The 16,574-nt window shown below is 37.0% G+C and overlaps 1 protein-coding gene across 5 annotated transcripts in view; it reads right to left on the reverse strand.

The window, feature by feature from the left end:
* C7 (complement C7) overlaps positions 1–16,574 on the reverse strand; it is a 95,915-nt gene that overhangs the window by 25,195 nt on the left and 54,146 nt on the right. For all 5 annotated transcript variants that reach the window (XM_070519715.1, XM_070519716.1, XM_070519717.1 and 2 more), the window contains 5 exons: positions 13,406–13,547; positions 10,477–10,624; positions 9,288–9,426; positions 2,176–2,346; positions 657–900 (listed from right to left, as the gene is read on the reverse strand). In XM_070519715.1, the coding sequence (XP_070375816.1) occupies positions 657–900; positions 2,176–2,346; positions 9,288–9,426; positions 10,477–10,624; positions 13,406–13,547 (844 nt within the window). The remainder of the gene's footprint in view (positions 1–656; positions 901–2,175; positions 2,347–9,287; positions 9,427–10,476; positions 10,625–13,405; positions 13,548–16,574) is intronic.

The following is a 16,574-nucleotide window of genomic DNA, read 5'->3' on the forward strand; positions in this document are numbered from 1 at the left end:
CTGACTCTGGAGCTAGTTAGACCTCCTTATAATCTATATCCCCTTGGATGAGTCTTATCATGGCACCGAGTCTCCATTTCTCAGGATGCAGAAGAGGAATTATAGTGGTCATCTCACTGGGTAGTAGTGAGGATCATTGCTAACACGTGTAACACACCTGTTGTGAGGAAGGAATCCAATAAATGTAAGCTATTGTTGCAAGTATTAGGTAGTAAGCAAACTTGTGTATCCAGAGCAGATTTTTTTAAAGCAATGTGAGTGGTAACAAACAGAGGTGAATAAAATACTTCTTTAAAACATTTTGACTTCTGCAATATCAGTAAATTCCGCGTTAGTTTTCCTCGAGGGATATTATTTAATCTGAGAAATGGGAAAGGTTAAAAAGTATTCTAAAAAATCCAGTGAACACCCTCTGGAGATAGCCAATAATAATAATGGCTTAACTCACGTGTCAGGGTACTATCCAAAAGAGTAGGCTGGCTTTTTTTAAAGACTGCAAGATTTTGAGTTGAATGGATTCTCACAATTTTGGATTCCTTTGCAATTTCATCTCTGTTTGTCATACTTTGAAGCTCTAAAGTTTAAGTTAACTATATGTATTTCCCCCATTAAAATCCCCACAATGCTTTTATACAATAATGTTTTTAATACTCTACCGCTTTGTTTCATTTTTTCTGAGTCCACATAAAATAGAACTTTGTATTCTCCTCCTAAGGACCCAGACTGCAGATAATGTGTCCCATACCGGTCGATTAATCTTCTGTAGGCACTGTAATCATACAGAGAGGGAAGGTAGGAGAGTTCCTTCCAGAATGGCTCAGCAAGTTGTAAAAATTCCGGATTGTTATTGATAAACTGAGCCACTTCAACAGTGTTCTGAATAACCAATAATTGATAACTCTATAGGAAGAAGAAAGAGTAAAAGAGTTTTAGATTGAAGATAAAAAGGCAATGGAAATGGTTTTCTGTCCAATATGTCTATAAACGGTCACCTCCAATCAATGCAGACTATACAAATTTTTATTTTTGATGCATAATGGGCCCACCCACTTAAAGTAATCACAGGAATTTTTGGAATCCCAATAGGAATAATATCTGAGTGATGTCAGGGTAATTTCTTTTATACATGACTTTTAAAACCATACGACCAAGTCGTTACACCCTCCTCAACTAGAAAAAGAGAATCAACTTCATTAACTGGTAAATAATCTCACAAATAAGTATATAAAATAATGTGTGCCTAGGGTCCACATCTTGATGATAACCTATAGTTAGGGTGACCATATAATTTATCTCCCATACGGGGGCATTTCCACGGTAAGCCACTTTATAATGAGGTCTTTTAAATATTTCCTAAGTATCTTTTAATAATGTTCAAGACAGATCTACCTTACAACAAATCTTCACTTATGTAAACAGTATAATATGGAGATAATAAATGTCTTCACAGCTCGTATTTCCACGGTCAGCTTCTTAGTCATAAAACAGATAAAATCAATATTCCTTTATACCTCCTTTGTGTGATTTATTAATCAAGTTACTGACTTTAAGAATGAGAAAAATAGGCAGATTGTGACTGATGATCAACCAGAAAAATTCATCAGCAGTAAGTGTATATCAAATAGTACAATCCATCGCAACTGTTCAGGTTGCCCAAGATGAGAGTTTCAGTATCTGAAAACAACAAAGTATCTGAAAACAAGTCTTGTAGCTTCCTCGGAAGAAAATTTTGGTATCTCAAAAATAATAAAGTTTTAAAATCTTTTAGTTTCATTCACCTTCTAAAAAAGACTCTGGTATTAGTGTTTAGGAAGCACATAAATTGGATACTAAAAATAATACTGTAAAATACTATAAAATAGCATCAATAATCATGAACTAGAAACCTAGGATAGTTTTAACTAGAAGATTTGAAAGTAATATTTTTTATTTAAGATTTTCAAGTAAGAACAAATACTTTAATGAGATGATAAAAAGTATAAATAAACATATTATCAAGAGAATTCATAAGACAAGATCATACCTTTTAAAGAAACATTTTCTATTTTCTTTTTGAAGAAGATATTATTGCCTTAAAAAATGAAAGCTGATCCTTTTGGTAAATACACTTCTGTTAATGTTAGAAATACTTAAACCAGTAAAATATGAAAAAGTTAACTAATATTTCATACTAACCTTTTTGTTATGGATTTCATCTTTATGTGAAGTATAACTGTGCGAAGAAGATGATGAAGAGCTAAAAAAGAATCTCCTCCTGCTAGATGATGTACGTTCTGTCGATGTATGTTTTACATAAGACCAGCTACTGTTGTAAAATTCATAATTAAAATCATTATCTATTTTCACCTATAAAGAACATGAAAAGTTTTGTTGTGACCAGGTTAAGGCCTTGGATATAACCAAGAACCTTTTTTCACAGCTCCTTTAACACAGATACTTTATTCATACAATCTCCTCCAAAAGACAAAGCTCTTCATTGACACAAAACCAGGACTCTCATTAAGACCAGGGCTGTACGAGTACAAAGAATAGAGTTCCTCCTATAATTACTTTTTGTTAAGCAGGAGGCATGGTATCAATAATGGCAATCTCAAGAGATTCACAAAATCCGTTTGTGTACAAACATCTTTTATTTTCCTTTAATTTCAAAATTTAGTCCAGAAGTGAGCAAATTAACAAAGCTACACTAACAGAGAACTACAAAGCATTTGGCTTTTGACTTTTTATCCAATAGAGGGGAATTGAGATGCAAATAGGTGATATGAAGCAATGAGATCTTTTGGACTTTGTTTTGGATTGTTCCTTGTGATCCAGTAGTAGATTTAACTTCCTACTTCTGTTTGACTTGAACAAATGCTAAAATTGGAATTTTTTTTCCCTATGCTGGATGGTAGAGGAAAATGCCACCCCAAAGAATTTTGAAACAGACAACAGGATAGTCATATGTATCATATGTCATATGTGATAGTCATATGTGGCTAACTGAGAACTTACAGCTCCAACATTCATAGAGAAGACAATCATTTATATATCCTTTATGTTCTCCAGATCAAGTGTCAAAATGAAATGTCTACAGTGTGCTGGCAAGTAATATAAATGTCAGAAGCATCTAGAGGAAGGGAAGATGATGAAGAGGTGAGGACACCCCCTGTCTAAGGGACACCCAACACTCGAATCCATCAGATAGTCGCCATATGTAATTACAGGTTCTAGCATTGACAGATTGTCTGATTTTTCAAGAAAAGAGATAAATCTGAATCTTTAAGTAAAAATCTCTGGAGTTTTAAAAGTCATAGGAAAGTAATTTGTTAAAAATGTCAATCACCATGAGAATTAAACAAAACATGCAATACGATGCCCTCTCACAGTGTTTGCTCTGTATAAATGCTCAAATCAGTAACTCTCCTTTCACAAGCATTTGTGTTATTATATATCCATTCATATCTGCATTTGAGATCAAAGTATAAATAAGCACAGAAAAAGTTGAAATGATGAATATAATACACTTTAAAAACAAAACTGAAAGGAAAGAAAGTGACAGAATGTTATGCAGCCATCTTAAATGATTTTTATGAAGACAAAATATGCATGTTAAGTGAGAAAGCAGGTATAAATGTAATAATTCTGTTAACTACAACCTTGCAAGTATATGCCCAGTCAAAAAAAGACTATAAAGAAATTCAGCAAAATGCCAAAAAATATTATGCTACTTTTATCACTACCCATGTTAAAAACTAGGCATGCATGCTAAAAATACATCAGAAAATAAGATAGATTTTATCATATATTTTTTTTCCTGCTTTTTCTCTCCCCAAATCCCCCCAGTATATAGTTGTATATTTTAATTGTGGGTCCTTCTAGTTGTGGCACGTGGGACGCCGCCTCACGTGGCTTAATGAGTGGTGCCATGTCCACGCCCAGGATCCGAACCAGCGAAACCCTGGGCCGCCCAAGCGCAGCATGCGAACTTAACCACTAGGCCACGGGACCGGCCCCCATATCTTTTATTAGAGCATTATTTTCATTGTATTATGAAATTATTTTGTTTAAAAGTCAAATGCAAAAATTCAGCCTCAAGATGAAATGGAGAATATATGTATTATTATTGACTACAAAGAGAATATTATTAAAATTGCGATTAGAGATTTCTACAATCATTAGACAGTGTCTCAGTCCTGTTTGGTTTTGGATAGACACAGAATTTAAGTTTTTATGTCTCTTCAGAAAGAGAGGTTATCTACCTCCTTTTCAATGCAAAAAGAAAAAAAGGCCTATTTCCCTCGTTTTCAGATCCACAATTCAAATACTTGATTTATGATTTATGCAAATAAGCCTCTTAGCTGCTTTAGTTCAGCATCTCCTCACTCCATCTACCCTACACATAGCTGCAAGAATCATCTTTTTCAAAGTAGTATGATCTTAAATTGTTTTCATACCTTCTTTCTTCCAGCTTAGACCTTAAATTCCTCCACACTGATCCTCCGAAATCACAAATTCAAACATACTACACTCTGCCATCTCTTACTCTTTTGACTCTCATTCTATCATTGCCATATTGAGTATTCAACTTTGGAGAGACAAAATAAGACAATTTATTTTCCCATCACTCTCCCTATCAGCACCTTCATTTTTTTACGCCCCTCCTGTTGCAATTAGGCTTTGTGGTCCATGACTTCAACCATTTTCTTGCCAGTGAACTTAACTTCCTTGCCTAGATATGTCCCACCATCAAATTTGCCTGGAAAAAACCCAACCCTGGTTCAATGCTTACAGCCAGGCTGCTTAGTGCTATTATGCAAAACTCACACAACTATAGATTGGTGCCACTATAAATCCATTCTTGATTTCCAACCTCAGTGGAACCTTCAATATATTCTAGCAATCCTGTATTTCTCTAGCCAATTCTCACTCTCTCCCATTCTCTATAGTATCAATTTCAAAACTTATACCCCTACTTCAATTCCCCAATCTTACAACCACTTCCTTCACCCTCAGAAGATGACTCAACCTCTTTCTTTACCAACACTCCTCCTATCACAGAGTCCTCTTAAACTTCTGGCTAATTAATCTACAACCTTCTTAACATTTCTTCTCTTCCTTTCCTCCACAAGTGTCCCCCTCCTCCCTATCTAGGGTTAATTTCTCTGTCTCTTCTCTGTATGGCATTCCCTCTCGCCTCTTCAAAGGATTTATTAACTTGATTGATTATTCCCTCTTCTACAGCTTCAATTTTTCTTTCTCCATTGGCTCATTCCTATCAATACCTATACATATTCTAACCCCACCAAAGTCTAGTCCACTGCAAGGGCTCTAGACTCACACTTCTAGGGTCCAGATCCCAGGTTTGTCATCTACTTCCTCTATGATCGTGGGTAAGTTATTCAGCATTTCTTTGCCTCAGTTTCCTCATCTGTAACAATAGAGATGACACCTTCTTGGGTTATTATAAAGAAAAAATATCCATGTAAAGCACTTGAAATAGTGCTTTGCATATAAAAGGTTTTTATTATATGTGAGCTATTTTTAACATCATTCAAATTGTTCTTGGTTAACAAGGTAGATTTAGAAATCTCAGATATCTAGACTGATACCAACAGAGGGAGCAGAGGATCAGATCATTAAGCGTTAGTTAAAATTGCCTTTAGAATACGTTTTTGTTATTTATTTGACAGGCATATAGGATCTTCAAACAATAAAGTCAAGTACATTCAAGACCAAATACAGGAGGATCCAGGAAGTTGTTAATTGTTCCATCTTAATCTTTACTCACTCTCATTTGCAACTCATTACATGCTGAGAATAAACCCGACAGTCTTCAGCTGTCTCCCAGGCTGAACTAAACAAAGGGACACCGTCCCAAAGAAACCATGTTGCAGAAATGTGTTTGTTTCAAAGGTTTCCTTGTGGTATGAAAAATATGAGGAAACAGAGAATGCACGTGGCATCAAAGTAAGTGGTTTACTCAGTAAGAAACCAGGTTTGCCCTGGATAAACTACCATGCTGATAACCCAGAGACTGTAAGAGAGATTGACTGATTCTGTTTTATGTTTATTTACTAATATTTATGGTCCAAGTCACCTTCCACCTCGTAGATATCTGAATCCCAGTGGCCGCAGATCAATCTATTTGAACTGTGAAGGACATTCACAGCCTCCACAGCCGCACCTGGGTTTAGCACCTCAGTGATTGACTCTCTGCCTATTGCTTCCACCTCACTTCCCTCAGGCTGGATCTTCAAGACATCTCTATTCTTCACTCAATAACGGGCTATAATTTCCCTCTCTTTCTGACAAACACCTTCAGATTCAGTGACTGGAAAGGCATTTCAGATGTCAATCCACAAACCACGCCATGCTGAGGAAAACGAATGTCAGGATTATGCTGTTATTAAACTATTCCTCTTTTTCAGAAGCTGCAGACTTCCAGCATGTCTACCTTCCAACTATGTCAGAAATTCTCTTCCTTATTATTTTCTCTGCTCTGTAACTTTCTAAATTTGACCCAAATACATATTATAAAACTCCCCTTATAATTATGAAAGAATTATCAATATATCCTCCTAGGAATAGAAGCAGAAAACGAATTCTGTGCAAATGCCTATTTCACATTCTCCCTTCTGGACAAAAGTTAAATTACAATTCACATTACTCGCTATGTAGAATTTAGAGTTGAACAGCAATGAAATACCATACACTGGGAGAGTGAAATACAGTAGAAAAATAAAGGGCTGTGAAATCTGACAAACTGGATCCAAGTTCTGCTACTCATTAATTTGGTGACTCGGAACAAATTAGCTGAAGTCCTGTAAGCCTCGATTTCTACATATATAAATATAGGAAAATATTGCTTACCTTCCACACATATTGTGAGGATTAATCATATAGAAATTGCCTAAAATGACTCAGATGCCACAGTAGATATTCAAAAATTGGCAGCTATGATCATTTTTCAGATCAGGTTCACTTTCCATTTTCAAGATTTGATAACTCTTAAATGTAACTTATTCCATTGTAAATTGGAAGATGGAATTTGCTGTTCATAATCAAAACTGCTTTCTGGAGTTGTATGAGTTCTTTATATATTTTGAAGATCAACCCCTTGTCTGATAAATGATTTGCAAATATGTTCTCCCAGTTGGTGGGTTGTCTTTCTGTTTTGTTCATGGTTTCCTTTGCTTCGCAGAAGATTTTTAGTCTGATGTAGTCCCATTTGTTAACTTTTTCTTTTGTTTCCCTTGCCGGAGTAGACATGGTATTCAAAAAGACATTGCTAAGACCAATGTCAAAGAGAGTACTGTCTATATTTTCTTCTGGGAGTTTTATGGTTCAGGTCTTACATCCAAATTTTAAATCCATATTGAGTTAATTTTTGTGAATGAATAAAGAAGATGTGGTATATATATATATATACAATAGAATACTACTCAGCCGTAAAAAAAAAAAAAGACAAAATGGTCCCATTTGCAACAACACGGATGGACCTGGAGGGTGTGATGTTAAGTGAAATAAGCCAGACAGAGAAAGACAAATACCGCATGACTTCCCTCATATGTGGAAGATAACAAATACATGGATAAAGAGAACAGATTAGTGGTTACCAGAGGGGCAGGGGGCTGGGGGTGGGCAAAAGGGACAAAGGGGCACATGTGTATGGTGATGGGTAAAAATTAGACTATTGGGGGTGAGCACAATGAAGTATATTCAGGAAGTGATAAACAATAATGTACACCCGAAATTACATAATGCTATAAACCATTATAATCCAAATAAAATTACTTAAAAACAAAAAAAACCCTCTGCTTTCTGGAGAAGGTTAATTTGGGTAAGCAAAAGGCCCTTCCGTCTGAACATCCTAACAGTTTGGGTTTACAAATTTTGGAGTAATAGATAAGGAGCACTGAATCAGAAATTTTGGGAAGTTCTGGGAAGAAGGGGGGAAGGGAGTGAGAAAGGAGATCTTGGAAAAGACAGCAAGAAAGAGGCTAAAACAAGATGAGACCAGAAACTTCATTTTGTTGAGGTTGTGGAAGGATGGACGTTTTAAGATGGAGGATGCCAACTGTTTTTGTTGAATGTTTTTGCACTACTGCAACAGGAAATCTCTCCTCTATAGTCCCTCCAAATCTTCAAGAATGTCCCCCAAAGCCATAACATTTTTGTATGCATAGATTTGGAGTTGAAATCAAGGAACAGGATGAGTTTAAGCATGTATGACAGAAACAGCGCTCGAGAAACAGAATCCTGGGGACAGAGGAGATCCTGAGACCATAAGCAAAATTAAAAAGTCAGGCAATACAGATGTTGGCAAGTATGTGGAGCACAGACCACTCTTCCACACAGCTAGTGGGGGTATAAATTGATACATCCGTTTCGGAAACTTTACCTAGTAAAGTGTCACATATACAAGGCAGCAATTTGATTCCGGGTGTGTGTCCTAGAGAAACTCTAGCTCATTTGCATGGAAACTCATGCACAGGAATGTTCAAGGCATTTTTGTAAGAAAAATTGGTAACAGTAATAAAAATGCCACCTACATCAGCAGGTATAAATTTCAAAATCATAATTTTGAGTAAAAAAGCAAGTCATGAAAGAATATATACTATAAGATTTATTTATATAAATGGCCAAAAACAGTCAAAACTAAATCACAAATTTTTGATTTAGGGACAAAGACATATGGGATAAACATATACAGAAAAACAAGAAAATGATTAAAACAAAATATAAGATAGTGGTTGCGCAGGGAGTGGGGATGAGGGGGATGTGAGCAGAGCGGGGTAAATGGGAAGCTTTTAAGACCCTGACAATGTTCTGTTTCTTAAGGTGGGTGGTGGGCATACATGGGTATTTGGTTTATTAGTTTTCTTTAAACTGCATGTATATGTTATTCACTCTCATTTGTAGATATGAAATATTTCACAATTTAAAAATAAACGCATTTTTAAGTGAAGTGACACTGGGTCAGTGGTAAGGAGATCATCACAACCAGTCATGGCCAGGGCCTTGAGTTTTAGCACCCATACAGGGACAGACCATAAGGTCCCGGGCCCACTTGGAGCACAGAGTTGAAAATGAGGCAAAAGGATATTTCACCTTAAATGACACAAATTAAAAGTATCATTGCCCTGTAAGCCCATATAAAACATTTATAAGATTTGACTACATATTAGACCACAAGTAAATTCTCAATAAACACCAAAAAAATCAATATCACGTAAATAACTGGCAACAGTTCTCTGGCAACAATTCACAGATTGGAAATAAGTTAAATCAACGTAATTAAGTACCTGGAATGTATAGGAGAGGATATTTCCACTCAATCTGTAGAAATCTTTTCTATCCCCACTAAACACCTTTCTGCATTGACCACCAAAACTTTTAGTGTTGATGACTCTGTTCTTAAACTGGCCAGTGAGTGCATTGTAGCTGTTTAAAAAAAAAAAGAAAAAAAAGAATGGAGGACAGAAGAAAAGGCACTTAAAAACCAGAAATAGCACTTGCTGAAAACGGAGTCATTAGAGAACTCTAGAAATTCTTGAAATACTTTACCATTAAGCATCTCCTTGAGAGAACTGAGGTAAAGAGAACAGCATCCTAATTCATACTACACATTATCCACCTTCCCCTGCTTGGTATGATAGCTAAAACCAATAGCTGGGAAAATCCAACATCCTTTCAGCCTAAGAATATGTTTGGGAAACACAGCTCTTTTGTATCTATGGCAACAGCTGGTTTTGAATTGAATCTATAGATAAAACCAATACAATTAAGATTACTCTTGAGAGAGAGCACTCCACAATGACTTTCAACTAATTGCCTCTTAGTATGCTGAATGGTATACTCTTTAGAATAATTTTACCATTTCTCTGTTAATGAATTTTAAAATATTACAGAAAAATCACATCTAATGATCACTCTAAAATACGTTCTTTTAAAGCCTTGAAACTTTCATTTGAGTCTGACCCTTGAAAGTTCCTCTGGACTCTTTGTGAAAAAGCAAACACAAAATTGTCCCAACTTCCCTTAGAAGTGAAAATTCCCAGCTAGTTTAGGCAATTGCTTCTCAGCCTGAGTATCCCAACCCACTGCTGGCTGTCTTCCTTCCCTGCTCTCATTCTGCTTTCTCTTCATCTTCTTGAGTATCCACACATCACTGAAATCATGGAATCAGTTCTCTCCCTCCTTCCCGTAGGGTGACCGACTATCCGGGTTTTCCCAGGTCTGAGGGGCTTCCCTGGATACAGGACTTTCAGTGCTAAAAGCTGGACAGCCCAGGGACAATTGACCACTCTACGTTTTACCACATATCATTATAAGTACACAGGCATGAATTAAAAATATGTTTCAGGATGTGGCAAAGAGCTCTGGGCCAAAGGCTTGGCTATTAGGTGATTTGTCATTAGACTTATCAAACCATAAAATAAAACAAAACAAAATGAAAAACTACAACCTACCGAAGGCTGCCCGGCACCTTACCCATTTCCGGTAAGTTCTATGTTGGGAGGAGGTTTATCAAGGTCACAGGAAGGTCTGCTTTCTGAGTCCTCGCATCTGTCTTCATCAGCGCTATCTTCTTCGCAGTCAGAATCCCCATTGCAAACCAAAGATTTGCTGATGCACTGACCTGTACGCAACAAAAGCCCCCACAAAAAATGAAAGAGGGAAGAAGGGAGGCACTACCTGGGATTAAAAAGGTTTTGTCCCCAACCACCAACATTGCACTTATAATCTAACATGAATTTGAGATAAATCCTCAGTGTCAAGGGAAAGACTGGTGATTATTTTGGTCCTCATTTTGCAACACACAAAACTGATTCTGACCTCAGCTGGACACAAAAGTGAAAATAGAATCTGAATTCAAATTCCAGGCTCTCACTCACAATCATCACACAGTTTGTCTGAATCCCCCACATTCATACAATATCAACCACTGGAAAGCTAGATCGACCTCCTGCCCTTCAGTTTTCTATTTCTTTTTTATAATCATTGACCAACATGCCAAAGTCCTGCTTTTCTTGATGATTTAGATATATAAGCTTTGAGAGCCTGGGAACTGGGTCAAAAGATTAAAACCAAACATTTCTTTAGCACCTACCCTGTGCAAGACACTCCTCCAGGTGTTGGGGTACAAATATGAATAAATAGGTATTTGTTGGGCTTTTCATATACTTTACAATCTAATAGGAAAGACTATGAAGACATAGATCATTATAACTCAGCAACACAATTGTTATGATAGACATAAGCCCAGGGTACCAAGGAAGCACTGGAGGGTACCAGATGATCTAGCCCCTGTGTGCCTCCCCAGTATCATCTCTAGCCAATCTCCCTACCAGCTTCCTACGCCCTAGTCATACTGGATCACTTGCATAAATAAAAGGCCAGGCTTGCTGTCATCTCCACTGACCTTGCACTTACAGTTCTCTCAGGCTAGAAGGGTTTTCTCTTCCTATCACTTACTTGTCCTTCAAGAATTAAATTAAACATCATCTCCTCTCAGAAATCCTCCCTACCCCACAGGCTACAATGCATGTCCTTCTCCTGTGTCCTCAGAGTATGCATCGCACACACTGTCCTGATAGTACAGCATGCACCTCACTATGCTCTCAATCTAATGCAATAAACATTTGTTGAGTCTACTATGTACCAGGCACTCCAAATGCAAAATGAAAGAAATATAATCCGTATCTTCAAGGAATTCACAGTCTACCAAGAGAGACATCCTGGTCAACAACTACTCCCGATTGCAGGTGGTGTTAACACCACCTAAATAGCTAAGATAAACACAGCCAATGGTTAACAGGTTAGCGTAAGGGGAGCCATCTTATAGAGGGGAACCGTGTTAGGACTATAAATGACCCTGACCCACAAGACACCCCCTTTTCCTTGTTATCGATGCTTTAGCTTGCACGTAGCTTAGAGAAGTACACATCTGCTTGTGAGAAATATGCAGGCTCTGCTAATTTTGTAGCCTTGGCTTATACATAGACCTCCCCATTCCAATAAGGCAATAACTTTGTTCTTTGAGCTTTTCCAGGGTTATTACGACCTTTGGGGAAAATCTCTCTGCTGGTATCTGTCACCAGTGACGAGAAAGCGATCCCCTGTAGTCTCAAGGACTATAACACCATTTGGTAAACATTCCGAGACCACTCCCTTCAGCGAGTTTGTCCTGTATAACGGCTTCAAAATCTTGTAGTTTTAGGATGGTTCTTTAGGACACTAGTCCACCGTCCTCCCCCTTGCTGAAAAGCTGTGGTAAAAAGACTGTTTCCCTCCTACCATCTTGCCCCTTGACTGTTGGCTTGTGTCGCGGCAAGCAGAAGACCCCTGTTGGCATTTACAGTGGTACAATGTACGTAGGGAAGACAGAGAAGTGATTTGTGAATTAGCTCTATCACTTGGGGGTTTAGGGAAGGCTTCCCAAAGGAGGTGTCATCTGATTTGGGTTTTGAAAGTAAAATACGAATTTGACAGGTATTTTTGAGGACTACTTTTTTTTTTTTTTTCTGAGGAGGACCAGCCCTGAGCTAACATCTGCTGTCAATCCTCCTCTTTTTGTTGAGGAAGACTGGCCCTGAGCTAACATCCACTCCCATCTTCCTCCCCTTTATATGTGGGACGCCCACCACAGCATGGCTTGCCAAGCAGTGCCGTGTCCACACCCGGGATGCGAACCGCCGAACCCCGGGGCCGCCGAAGCGGAATGTGCACACTTAACCGCTGCACTACTGGGCTAACCCCAGGGACGACTTCTAACACAGGCATCATTTATGTATTATTTTACCCGTAAAACTTTATTATTTTTGAGAGAAGAGGGTATGTGTTTCATTTCTGTATTCACAACCTTCATCACAATATCTGGAACATAATAAGAATAATAAATGTTTGCTAAAGGTGGTTGAATTAATCTGACTGTACAATTGCAACGTAGACAATAGGTCAAATAAGACTCAGGGCCAAAACTATGCTTCAATCACCGCATGCATGGGGTGACCTGTATTGCTCCTTGGCTAGCTAATTAGACTTGCCTTTCTTATAAACATAATAATACTTTGGACAGTAAAGTCGTTTTTGCCCAATCTCCGTGTACATAGCAGACTTACTCTACATCTTCACCAAAAATGCAACATCAAGAACTGTTTGGGTCTGTCCACAGTCATATCTCTTCTCAGAGAGGCAAAGAGTATCCCCAACTTTATTACCAGATGCCTCCCCTTGCATTTGAAAGAATGATAGCTGAGTGTGTGATTAATATGCCAAGAAAAATCCTACTGATATTTAGGGAAAATTAATTTTTAGGCCAGTATAAATTCAGTAAAATTCAACAAATACATACTGAGCAAGTGAACCAAATAGCATTTGAATGCACACTCTGCATGCCAAGGCTGCGGAAAATAAATACCTGAGAAACACCTGAAACGCTCTCCACATCCCTCTTCCGTTGGACATCCTCGGGTAGGTTCACACGATTGCGTCTCAAAAGCGCTTCCGACACAAGGATGGCCCGCATACTGCCCATAAACAGCAATGGACCGCCTGCGAGTCTAAACACAAAACAAGCAGTGCTTTGTCATAGCTCCAGCTTCCTTTACCTGAGAAATGAAATCTGAGAGAAATTAATACAGTTGGAGAAGCAATGTTCAGGAAATTGTCCTCGTGTCCTACAGAAGTAAAACCTCCAAAATCAATAAACCCACAGACCCGCTTGTCCTTGAGTCCAGTAACACTTGACTTATTATTTACAGAGCACTCCCACCCATATATTTATTCTCAGGGTTGGGCGCAAAAAAAAAAATTAGTGAATCTTTAAGAAAGGAATTTGACAGAGTTAGCTGGCAAATATGCAAATAAGTTACAACATAGAATGATGAGTATTTTTGCCAAAGCTGTGTACCAAGAGCCAATTAGAAAAGTCAAAATGAATTTTGCCGGAGGGAGGGAAGGGTACTGGGGGGCGAGGGGGTGTTTGAGAGGAAGTGGAATTAGGGAAACCTTTAGAAAATGATTTGAGTGCTGGATGGTAAGCCTTCTTCAGGAAGGCAAGGCAAGGCAAGGCAAAACAATCCTGAGAGAGAGAAATATGCTAACACGGAAGTCAAATTCACAAAACAGAAGCCTAGGTACAGCTACCCAGGTGAAGGGACATCTACAATGGAATTTCACTAGACAATCTAAATCCTTGAACTCTGAAATGGGAAATATGTCAAAGGCTAACTTCTCGGTGGGGGCAGGGGGGGAATACAGGAGAATTGAGGAAATCATCAAGCTAAATGAAAAACAACTAATTTGTCCTAAAATTCACTTAATCAATATAAAGACATGTATCTAATATTTAAGCAAAAAGAAAGATTTACAAAATCCTTTTCTCCCCAACGGCAACCAAAGGAGCATCTTTAAACCTCTTCCTGCACTCATCTCTTCCCCATTAATAAAAATGAATGAAATCTGAGACTCCAGAGAATTTAAACCTTGAACAAAGACTAACAGGGTAGACTAGATATACAAACCAATGTTGATCTATTCATCCATCCTAAATTAGGTTAGAAGTGGGGATTCCTTGGGACAAGGGGTCACAGTAATGAAATCTGAACTCTGAGCAGTTCTGCATCAGCCCGGGCCTGGTTCCGGCACCATTCATTGTGTCTCAGCCGAGGAGCCATGGAGGAATATGAATAGGAAATGAAACTTAGTGCAGTTTCTTGATAAGTTCTTAGTTTCCATATTTAATTTATGAAAACATCTCTCATATGTGGCTTGTTAATTTGTCCTTTTCTGAAGTTCTAAAGCACAGATTGTGTTGTTGGTATAAATAATGTTGTCCTTCTCCATATGCCAGGATGACCTTGATGGCTGCCTGCTCTCAGTGGTCTCATTCTCACCTGTCAAATTCTGATCTTATGACTGCTTTTTCATTTTCACTTGTCTCTTTCTGGATGAAAATTTTGTTTTATAATCTAGGGATGTACTCATTGCATGATGACCTTCACTCAAAGAAAAAAATTACTGATAGGAAAAATACCTTCTATCTACTTCTATTCATTACTCTTTCTTAACTTCTTTCAATTTATAAAAATGTTTTCTGGGGGCCAGCCTGGGACATAATGGTTAAGTTTGATGCACTCTGCTTTGGCAACCTGGGTTTGCGGGTTTGGATCCCAGGCACAGATATACACCACTCGTTAGCCATGCTAAGGTGGTGACCCACATACAAAATAGAGGAAGATTGGCACAGATGTTAGCTCAGTGACAATCTTCCTCAAACAAAAAGAGATTAGCTCGGCACTAATCTTCCTCAGTAAAAAAAATTGTTTTCTGTGGTTTAGTGTTTGTTTGACTTTTGCCTCGTTATTCATGTAGCTGTGTGCCTGTAATAAGAGTTATCATCTATTATGTTTGCCAGAAACCAAATTCTGCGTTTGTCACTTGTTTTGTAAACACCATTCATGTAGGTTCTCAATAAATGCTTGATGAAAATGATGATGCTTCAAAACAAAAATTACCTTCTGTAATATGGTTCTGTTATTGTAATAATTAAAAAATGATTTTTAAATACACATTTTTATCGTAAGTGAAAAAATATTTTATAAATATGGAATCATGTTGTACACCTGAAACTAATATAATGTCATATTTCAATTATATATGAATATGAAAATATTGAACAACTCAGATGTTCAGAACCTTTAAAACAAACATTATATTTTTGGAATTTATCCTAAGAAAATTATCAGAAAAGAAGACAGATATCTATGTACAAAAATGTTCATTAAAGTTTTATGTATAATAACAAAGAGTGTAAATAACCTAAATCTCAAACAATAGCAAAGCAGATAAACAAGCCTGGCATATCCATATAATGGAACATAATATAGCTATTAAAATTCATGCTGATAGTATAATGTTAGGTTAAAATAGTAGAATACAAAACTATGGTCAAATAATTCTATTTTTAAAAAATCACAAACACACAGAAAATAAATTGAAAGAATAAATACCAAAATGCTGTTATACTGGTTTCTTCTAAATGGTGGAATTATAAGTAGTGTTTTCTTTATTTACACTTTTCTATGTTTTCTCCAATGAACAAATTTGTAATAAGGAAAAAAGCAGACACGTTTTAGAAGTACTCTAGAAAATCCAGATCAATCCCATATTTTATTTGTATTATTCAAGAAATAAACTTTAAAACTTTGCAAATGTTTGACTTTTCTTGGTCATTCACTATTTGTTAGGTAGAACAAAGCAGCCATTTTGCTACTTGTTATCGTTTGTTTCAAATAAGAAAAGAAGTTGAACTCAGTAAATATGAAACAGATCTTGAATTATCTATGAACGTCATTTCATGCTATTCTTGTTTCTCTAACAGTTAAAGAATTAGTGAGTTGCTTTTAACTTTTATCCTTTGTATATTTCTAGGCTCAACATAAGATTCAGAAAAGTCCTGCAAGAAAAATGAGAATGCAAAAATTACTTTATTACAATATTAATTGTTAAACAAGTCATACTTTTCTCCCTTCAAAATTACTAATTTTATTTTTGAGAAACATAAAAAATAACATTCAAAAGTTAAT

Source organism: Equus asinus, chromosome 10 (genome assembly GCF_041296235.1).
Source record: "Equus asinus isolate D_3611 breed Donkey chromosome 10, EquAss-T2T_v2, whole genome shotgun sequence".
NCBI lineage: Eukaryota > Metazoa > Chordata > Mammalia > Perissodactyla > Equidae > Equus > Equus asinus.